General features: G+C 42.1%; 1 protein-coding gene across 1 annotated transcript; it reads right to left on the reverse strand.

Moving 5' to 3' along the window:
* Positions 1-413: 413 nt before the first annotated feature.
* LOC139396221 (iodotyrosine deiodinase-like) lies at positions 414-10084 on the reverse strand (the record flags this gene model as incomplete). The annotated part of the gene is given in 3 exon segments (XM_071143359.1): positions 414-573; positions 656-853; positions 9803-10084. Coding segments are annotated over 3 exon segments (548 nt in total), but the record flags the coding sequence as incomplete, so codon positions are not given.
* Positions 10085-10377: the final 293 nt, after the last annotated feature.

Genomic DNA, 10377 nt, shown 5'->3' on the forward strand with positions numbered 1-10377 from the left:
CTTATTGTATATCTATCTACATGGTGTATTTTTTACATGGTGTATGTCTACATGGTGTATATTTACATGGTGTATGTCTACATGGTGTATATTTACATGGTGTATGTCTACATGGTGTATATTTACATGGTGTATGTCTACATGGTGTATATTTACATGGTGTATGTCTACATGGTGTATATTTACATGGTGTATGTCTACATGGTGTATATTTACATGGTGTATGTCTACATGGTGTATATTTACATGGTGTATGTCTACATGGTGTATATTTACATGGTGTATGTCTACATGGTGTATATTTACATGGTGTATGTCTACATGGTGTAAATTTACATGGTGTATATCTACTTATTGTATATCTACTTATTGTATATCTACATGGTGTATATCTACATGGTGTTTTATCTGACCTGAGCCTCTGCAGGTCACTGACCCACTTGTCCCCCATCCTCTGGCGGTAGTTGACTTCCTCCTCCTCCTCCACCACTAGCCTGATCTGGTGCTTCACCTCTGGGTCTGACACCACCACAAACGTCCAGGGTTCTGTGTGGGCTCCACTGGGGGCTGTGCCTGGACAACACAGACAACACATTCATGTGTGTCTGTCTGTGTGTGTGTCTGTGTGTGTCTGTGTGCATTATGCATGTGTTACCTGCAGTGCGGATGACGTTGTCGATGACCTGTCGTGGAACGGGCTCGGGGCTGATGAAGCGGACAGACCTCCTCTGGTTCATCAGGCTGAAGAAGTCCTGTGACCTCTGAACCATGACCTCTACGGGGTACCGAGAAGCCGGGTAGGGCACGTGGGCCAGCTCCTCCTCCCCACCACTCTCCACCCAATCACCATCCTCTAAAACCAGACAGACAGGGGGGAAGAACATTCGTCTGAATTATGAAGCTACAGAAAGCAAGGCTTTTTAAATTGTAGGCGGATTGAATGCGATTAAAGGCGCAATCTGCAATTTTAATTTATAGTCAGATGTGCACATCATGCACATATTTGTTGGTTAGTGTAACCATTTGTATAGCTACCTGACCGAATGTGTTCATTCATACTACCTTGAGTTGCGCTCATCTGTTCTGTGGTTCTCTATGGTTAATGATCTGTTCTGTGGTTCCCTGTGGTTAATGATCTGTTCTGTGGTTCCCTGTGGTTAATGATCTGTTCTGTGGTTAATGATCTGTTATGTGGTTAATGATCTGTTCTGTGGTTCCCTGTGGTTAATGATCTGTTCTGTGGTTCCCTGTGGTTAATGATCTGTTCTGTGGTTCCCTGTGGTTAATGATCTGTTCTGTGGTTCCCTGTGGATAATGATCTGTTCTGTGGTTAGCGATCTGTTTTGTGGTTCCCTGTGGATAATGATCTGTTCTGTGGTTAATGATCTGTTCTGTGGTTAATGATCTGTTCTGTGGTTCCCTGTGGATAATGATCTGTTCTGTGGTTAATGATCTGTTCTGTGGTTCCCTGTGGATAATGATCTGTTCTGTGATTAATTATCTGTTCTGTTGATAATGATCTGTTCTGTGGTTAATTATCTGTTGTGTGGTTAATAATCTGTTCTGTGGTTCTCTATGGTTAATGATCTGTTCTATGGTTAATGATCTGTTCTGTGGTTAATTATCTGTTCTGTGGTTAATGATCTGTTCCCCCCATGCACACATTATTTAGGAAGGAAAATAAGGTTCTCTCTCTCTCTATTTCTTTCTCTTGTCTTGGCAGTCATTTTCTCGCTTTGGGTTCAAAGGTTGAGCAATATATAGACATAGACTGTAGACTGAGTCAGACTGAGTATTGAGAGGAGAGGGGGGATTGACACACGACATTGTTCTGTGTAATTGCGGGCTATTCTTTGGGTGCTGAAGTCACTTTTGATAAAAAACCTCTGCGCTCCAGTCCACCCAGACTAGTTGCAGCTTAACTCCATCATAAATTGTAGAGTTTAGTTTAGTTGAGTTTAGTTGGCTAGTCCTAGAGTAAAGGGCTATAGGTCTAGAGTAAAGGGCTATAGGTCTAGAGTAAAGGGCTATAGGCTATAGGTCTAGAGTAAAGGGCTATAGGCTATAGGTCTAGAGTAAAGGGCTATAGGCTATAGGTCTAGAGTAAAGGGCTATAGGTCTAGAGTAAAGGGCTATAGGTCTAGAGTAAAGGGCTATAGGCTATAGGTCTAGAGTAAAGGGCTATAGGTCTAGAGTAAAGGGCTATAGGCTATAGGTCTAGAGTAAAGGGCTATAGGTCTAGAGTAAAGGGCTATAGGTCTAGAGTAAAGGGCTATAGGTCTAGAGTAAATGGCTATAGGTCTAGAGTAAAGGGCTATAGATCTAGAGTAAAGGGCTATAGGCTATAGATCTAGAGTAAAGGGCTGTAGGTCTAGAGTAAAGGGCTATAGATCTAGAGTAAAGGGCTATAGGCTATAGGTCTAGAGTAAAGGGCTATAGGTCTAGAGTAAAGGGCTATAGGTCTAGAGTAAAGGGCTATAGGTCTAGAGTAAAGGGCTATAGGTCTAGAGTAAAGGGCTATAGGTCTAGAGTAAAGGGCTATAGGTCTAGAGTAAAGGGCTATAGGTCTAGAGTAAAGGGCTATAGGTCTAGAGTAAAGGGCTATAGGTCTAGAGTAAAGGGCTATAGATCTAGAGTAAAGGGCTATAGATCTAGAGTAAAGGGCTATAGGTCTAGAGTAAAGGGCTGTAGGCTATAGATCTAGAGTAAAGGGCTATAGATCTAGAGTAAAGGGCTATAGGTCTAGAGTAAAGGGCTATAGGCTATAGATCTAGAGTAAAGGGCTATAGATCTAGAGTAAAGGGCTATAGGTCTAGAGTAAAGGGCTATAGGTCTAGAGTAAAGGGCTATAAGTCTAGAGTAAAGGGCTATAGGTCTAGAGTAAAGGGCTATAGATCTAGAGTAAAGGGCTATAGGTCTAGAGTAAAGGGCTATAGGTCTAGAGTAAAGGGCTATAGGTCTAGAGTAAAGGGCTATAGGCTATAGGTCTAGAGTAAAGGGCTATAGGTCTAGAGTAAAGGGCTATAGGCTATAGGTCTAGAGTAAAGGGCTATAGGTCTAGAGTAAAGGGCTATAGGCTATAGGTCTAGAGTAAAGGGCTATAGGTCTAGAGTAAAGGGCTATAGGTCTAGAGTAAAGGGCTATAGGTCTAGAGTAAAGGGCTATAGATCTAGAGTAAAGGGCTATAGGCTATAGATCTAGAGTAAAGGGCTGTAGATCTAGAGTAAAGGGCTATAGATCTAGAATAAAGGGCTATAGATCTAGAGTAAAGGGCTATAGGCTATAGGTCTAGAGTAAAGGGCTATAGGTCTAGAGTAAAGGGCTATAGGTCTAGAGTAAAGGGCTATAGATCTAGAGTAAAGGGCTGTAGGTCTAGAGTAAAGGGCTATAGATCTAGAGTAAAGGGCTGTAGGTCTAGAGTAAAGGGCTATAGGTCTAGAGTAAAGGGCTGTAGGTCTAGAGTAAAGGGCTATAGATCTAGAGTAAAGGGCTATAGGCTATAGGTCTAGAGTAAAGGGCTATAGGTCTAGAGTAAAGGGCTATAGGCTATAGGTCTAGAGTAAAGGGCTATAGGTCTAGAGTAAAGGGCTATAGGTCTAGAGTAAAGGGCTGTAGGTCTAGAGTAAAGGGCTATAGATCTAGAGTAAAGGGCTATAGGTCTAGAGTAAAGGGCTATAGGCTATAGATCTAGAGTAAAGGGCTGTAGGTCTAGAGTAAAGGGCTATAGATCTAGAGTAAAGGGCTATAGGCTATAGGTCTAGAGTAAAGGGCTATAGATCTAGAGTAAAGGGCTATAGGCTATAGGTCTAGAGTAAAGGGCTATAGGCTATAGGTCTAGAGTAAAGGGCTATAGGCTATAGGTCTAGAGTAAAGGGCTATAGGCTATAGGTCTAGAGTAAAGGGCTGTAGGTCTAGAGTAAAGGGCTATAGGTCTAGAGTAAAGGGCTATAGGTCTAGAGTAAAGGGCTATAGGTCTAGAGTAAAGGGCTATAGGTCTAGAGTAAAGGGCTATAGGCTATAGGACTAGAGTAAAGGGCTATAGGCTATAGGTCTAGAGTAAAGGGCTATAGATCTAGAGTAAAGGGCTATAGGTCTAGAGTAAAGGGCTATAGGCTGTAGGTCTAGAGTAAAGGGCTATAGGCTATAGGTCTAGAGTAAAGGGATATAGGTCTAGAGTAAAGGGCTATAGGCTATAGGTCTAGAGTAAAGGGATATAGGTCTAGAGTAAAGGGCTATAGGCTATAGGTCTAGAGTAAAGGGCTATAGGTCTAGAGTAAAGGGATATAGGTCTAGAGTAAAGGGCTATAGGCTATAGGTCTAGAGTAAAGGGCTATAGGTCTAGAGAAAAGGGCTATAGGCTATAGGTCTAGAGTAAAGGGCTATAGGTCTAGAGTAAAGGGCTATAGGTCTAGAGTAAAGGGCTATAGGTCTAGAGTAAAGGGATATAGGTCTAGAGTAAAGGGCTATAGGTCTAGAGTAAAGGGCTGTAGGTCTAGAGTAAAGGGCTATAGGTCTAGAGTAAAGGGCTATAGGTCTAGAGTAAAGGGCTATAGATCTAGAGTAAAGGGCTATAGGTCTAGAGTAAAGGGCTATAGGTCTAGAGTAAAGGGCTATAGGTCTAGAGTAAAGGGCTATAGGTCTAGAGTAAAGGGCTATAGGTCTAGAGTAAAGGGCTATAGGTCTAGAGTAAAGGGCTATAGGCTATAGGTCTAGAGTAAAGGGCTATAGGTCTAGAGTAAAGGGCTATAGGTCTAGAGTAAAGGGCTATAGGTCTAGAGTAAAGGGCTATAGGCTATAGGTCTAGAGTAAAGGGCTGTAGGCTATAGATCTAGAGTAAAGGGCTATAAGTCTAGAGTAAAGGGCTATAGATCTAGAGTAAAGGGCTATAGATCTAGAGTAAAGGGCTATAGATCTAGAGTAAAGGGCTATAGGTCTAGAGTAAAGGGCTATAGGTCTAGAGTAAAGGGCTATAGATCTAGAGTAAAGGGCTATAGGTCTAGAGTAAAGGGCTATAGGTCTAGAGTAAAGGGCTATAGGTCTAGAGTAAAGGGCTATAGGTCTAGAGTAAAGGGCTATAGGTCTAGAGTAAAGGGCTATAGGTCTAGAGTAAAGGGCTATAGGTCTAGAGTAAAGGGCTATAGGTCTAGAGTAAAGGGCTATAGGCTATAGGTCTAGAGTAAAGGGCTGTAGGTCTAGAGTGAAGGGCTATAGGTCTAGAGTAAAGGGCAATAGGCTATAGGTCTAGAGTAAAGGGCTATAGATCTAGAGTAAAGGGCTATAGGTCTAGAGTAAAGGGCTATAGGCTATAGGACTAGAGTAAAGGGCTATAGGCTATAGGTCTAGAGTAAAGGGCTATAGATCTAGAGTAAAGGGCTATAGGTCTAGAGTAAAGGGCTATAGATCTAGAGTAAAGGGCTATAGGTCTAGAGTAAAGGGCTATAGATCTAGAGTAAAGGGCTATAGATCTAGAGTAAAGGGCTATAGGCTATAGGTCTAGAGTAAAGGGCTATAGGTCTAGAGTAAAGGGCTATAGATCTAGAGTAAAGGGCTATAGGTCTAGAGTAAAGGGCTATAGGCTATAGGTCTAGAGTAAAGGGCTGTAGGTCTAGAGTAAAGGGCTATAGGTCTAGAGTAAAGGGCTATAGGCTATAGGACTAGAGTAAAGGGCTATAGGCTATAGGTCTAGAGTAAAGGGCTATCGGCTATAGGTCTAGAGTAAAGGGCTATAGATCTAGAGTAAAGGGCTATAGGCTATAGGTCTAGAGTAAAGGGCTATAGGCTATAGGTCTAGAGTAAAGGGCTATAGGCTATAGGTCTAGAGTAAAGGGCTATAGGCTATAGGTCTAGAGTAAAGGGCTATAGGTCTAGAGTAAAGGGCTATAGATCTAGAGTAAAGGGCTATAGGTCTAGAGTAAAGGGCTATAGGTCTAGAGTAAAGGGCTATAGGTCTAGAGTAAAGGGCTATAGGTCTAGAGTAAAGGGCTATAGGTCTAGAGTAAAGGGCTATAGGTCTAGAGTAAAGGGCTATAGGTCTAGAGTAAAGGGCTATAGATCTAGAGTAAAGGGCTATAGGTCTAGAGTAAAGGGCTATAGGTCTAGAGTAAAGGGCTATAGATCTAGAGTAAAGGGCTATAGATCTAGAGTAAAGGGCTATAGGTCTAGAGTAAAGGGCTATAGGCTATAGGTCTAGAGTAAAGGGCTATAGGTCTAGAGTAAAGGGCTATAGGTCTAGAGTAAAGGGCTATAGGTCTAGAGTAAAGGGCTATAGGCTATAGGTCTAGAGTAAAGGGCTATAGGTCTAGAATAAAGGGCTGTAGGTCTAGAGTAAAGGGCTATAGGTCTAGAGTAAAGGGATATAGGTCTAGAGTAAAGGGCTATAGGTCTAGAGTAAAGGGCTATAGGTCTAGAGTAAAGGGCTATAGATCTAGAGTAAAGGGCTATAGGCTATAGGTCTAGAGTAAAGGGCTATAGGTCTAGAGTAAAGGGCTATAGGCTATAGGTCTAGAGTAAAGGGCTATAGGTCTAGAATAAAGGGCTGTAGGTCTAGAGTAAAGGGCTATAGGTCTAGAGTAAAGGGCTATAGATCTAGAGTAAAGGGCTATAGATCTAGAGTAAAGGGCTATAGGCTATAGGTCTAGAGTAAAGGGCTATAAGTCTAGAGTAAAGGGCTATAGATCTAGAGTAAAGGGCTATAGGTCTAGAGTAAAGGGCTATAGATCTAGAGTAAAGGGCTATAGGTCTAGAGTAAAGGGCTATAGATCTAGAGTAAAGGGCTATAGATCTAGAGTAAAGGGCTATAGGCTATAGGTCTAGAGTAAAGGGCTATAAGTCTAGAGTAAAGGGCTATAGATCTAGAGTAAAGGGCTATAGGTCTAGAGTAAAGGGCTATAGATCTAGAGTAAAGGGCTATAGGTCTAGAGTAAAGGGCTATAGGTCTAGAGTAAAGGGCTATAGGTCTAGAGTAAAGGGCTATAGGTCTAGAGTAAAGGGCTATAGGTCTAGAGTAAAGGGCTATAGGTCTAGAGTAAAGGGCTATAGGCTATAGGTCTAGAGTAAAGGGCTATAGGTCTAGAGTAAAGGGAAATAGGTCTAGAGTAAAGGGCTATAGGCTATAGGTCTAGAGTAAAGGGCTATAGGTCTAGAGTAAAGGGCTATAGATCTAGAGTAAAGGGCTATAGGCTATAGGTCTAGAGTAAAGGGCTATAGGTCTAGAGTAAAGGGCTATAGGTCTAGAGTAAAGGGCTATAGGTCTAGAGTAAAGGGCTATAGGTCTAGAGTAAAGGGCTATAGGCTATAGGTCTAGAGTAAAGGGCTATAGATCTAGAGTAAAGGGCTATAGATCTAGAGTAAAGGGCTATAGATCTAGAGTAAAGGGCTATAGGTCTAGAGTAAAGGGCTATAGGTCTAGAGTAAAGGGCTATAGGTCTAGAGTAAAGGGCTATAGGTCTAGAGTAAAGGGCTATAGGTCTAGAGTAAAGGGCTATAGGTCTAGAGTAAAGGGCTATAGGCTATAGGTCTAGAGTAAAGGGCTATAGGTCTAGAGTAAAGGGCTATAGGCTATAGGTCTAGAATAAAGGGCTATAGGTCTAGAGTAAAGGGCTATAGGTCTAGAGTAAAGGGCTATAGGTCTAGAGTAAAGGGCTATAGATCTAGAGTAAAGGGCTATAGGCTATAGGTCTAGAGTAAAGGGCTATAGGTCTAGAGTAAAGGGCTATAGGCTATAGATCTAGAGTAAAGGGCTATAGATCTAGAGTAAAGGGCTATAGGCTATAGATCTAGAGTAAAGGGCTATAGATCTAGAGTAAAGGGCTATAGATCTAGAGTAAAGGGCTATAGGTCTAGAGTAAAGGGCTATAGGTCTAGAGTAAAGGGCTATAGGTCTAGAGTAAAGGGCTATAGATCTAGAGTAAAGGGCTATAGGCTATAGATCTAGAGTAAAGGGCTATAGGTCTAGAGTAAAGGGCTATAGGTCTAGAGTAAAGGGCTATAGGTCTAGAGTAAAGGGCTATAGGTCTAGAGTAAAGGGCTATAGGTCTAGAGTAAAGGGCTATAGGCTATAGGTCTAGAGTAAAGGGCTATAGGTCTAGAGTAAAGGGCTATAGGCTATAGGTCTAGAGTAAAGGGCTATAGGTCTAGAGTAAAGGGCTATAGGTCTAGAGTAAAGGGCTATAGGCTATAGGTCTAGAGTAAAGGGCTATAGGTCTAGAGTAAAGGGCTATAGATCTAGAGTAAAGGGCTATAGGTCTAGAGTAAAGGGCTATAGGCTATAGGTCTAGAGTAAAGGGCTATAGGTCTAGAGTAAAGGGCTATAGGTCTAGAGTAAAGGGCTATAGGTCTAGAGTAAAGGGCTATAGGTCTAGAGTAAAGGGCTATAGGCTATAGGTCTAGAGTAAAGGGCTATAGGTCTAGAGTAAAGGGCTATAGGTCTAGAGTAAAGGGCTATAGGTCTAGAGTAAAGGGCTATAGGCTATAGGTCTAGAGTAAAGGGCTATAGGTCTAGAGTAAAGGGCTATAGGTCTAGAGTAAAGGGCTATAGGCTATAGGTCTAGAGTAAAGGGCTATAGGCTATAGGTCTAGAGTAAAGGGCTATAGGTCTAGAGTAAAGGGCTATAGGTCTAGTATAGGTCTAGAGTAAAGGGCTATAGGTCTAGTATAGATCTAGAGTAAAGGGCTATAGGTCTATAGTAAAGGGCTATAGGTCTAGAGTAAAGGGCTATAGGTCTAGAGTAAAGGGCTATAGGTCTAGAGTAAAGGGCTATAGGTCTAGAGTAAAGGGCTATAGGTCTAGAGTAAAGGGCTATAGGTCTAGAGTAAAGGGCTATAGATCTAGAGTAAAGGGCTATAGGTCTAGAGTAAAGGGCTATAGGTCTAGAGTAAAGGGCTATAGATCTAGAGTAAAGGGCTATAGGTCTAGAGTAAAGGGCTATAGGTCTAGAGTAAAGGGCTATAGATCTAGAGTAAAGGGCTGTGCACATTAGCCTACAGATATCAGGTCTAGAGTAAAGGGCTTTAGGTCTAGAGTAAGATAGAGGAGTGCTCTGTGCAAATTAGCCTACAGATCGCAGGTAGCAGCAGGTCTCTCTGTTTGACCTAGAGGACCTAGAGGAGTGCTCTGACGCAGAGAACCCAGTCGACTGCACCGGTGGCTTTAATAGCATGTTTTTCATAGGCTACACTACACACAGCCTTTACCACAGTGGCATTCAAAGTCGGGGTCGTGGGCTCGCTGGGGGACTGCAGTGGGGTCCACCCCACACAACAACAAAACTTTATTTTTAATTTTTTAGGAACAAATAATGAAGAGTACAGATTATTTTATGGGACAATATACAAACGTTTTTGAGAAAGATAATTTTTATAAAATACTGTTTTATTGAGTAAATGTATTTATTGGTTTCTTTTGATTTTGATAAGAGATGAAAATGTCATGAATTGAAGGTTATTTGTTGATGTAAAAATCTAAATGTCCAGATTCTAAGGTTTTATTTGGGGTGGGGTCCCCCCTGAAAAAGTTTGAATACCATCACTTTCCAATAATGCCCTTTCTCAGTCTGTTTTCGTCCAGTAATTTGGATGTAAAAAAATGTACACAAACACGTCTTGCTTATAATGCCATTCACACTAAATTGCGAAATATCATCTTGCCACAATCCGTCAATTATTTATTCGGTACAAGTTAGATTTTTTTGCATATTTTCGCAAGCTGTTGACCAATAGAAATGGTCATTTCCTTTCAAATCCATGAAGGGAAGTGAACAAGTGGACACTTCGGTAGATAGGAGAGGTTATTAGGGCTAACTACCTTCATCTTTGTGTCGGATCTCTGTGTCGTCCTGAAGATCCTCATCCACCCACGGTCGGGCCTCGGCCTCGGGCTTCCGCTCGGGTTTCACTGCCTTGTTCTCCTTCTTCTGAGAGCTTTTGAACAGAAAAACTAGGATCACGCATAAAACAGCCACGAACACCGGCGTGAGAGTGGAGAGAAGGGCCATGCTGACTGACGGCAATAATCTGAACACAACTGATAGAAACAGACAGTCTGCCAGCCAGGCGGGCGCTCCGCTGCTCAACGGATCTCTTTCGTCCCAAACTGCACCCTATTCCCTATCTAGTGCACTATTTTGAGCTGGGCCCATAGGGATCTGGTAGAAAGTAGTGCACTATGTAGGGAACAGTATGCCATTTTTGGACACAAGCCCTGGTTGCGAAACAGTCCGGAATCAGGGGGAGTTGAGTTGACTGGGTTAATCATCAAACGATGGCGCACTGAACTACACTGCATGACATAATAGTCTTTATTTCTAGATTATACATTAGGCCTATAACATCTATAGGGCTATAAATATAGGCTACTTTTAAAAAGTTAGGAGCACCAAT

The sequence above is a fragment of the Oncorhynchus clarkii genome, unplaced genomic scaffold (genome assembly GCF_045791955.1).
Source record: "Oncorhynchus clarkii lewisi isolate Uvic-CL-2024 unplaced genomic scaffold, UVic_Ocla_1.0 unplaced_contig_6293_pilon_pilon, whole genome shotgun sequence".
Lineage (NCBI taxonomy): Eukaryota > Metazoa > Chordata > Actinopteri > Salmoniformes > Salmonidae > Oncorhynchus > Oncorhynchus clarkii.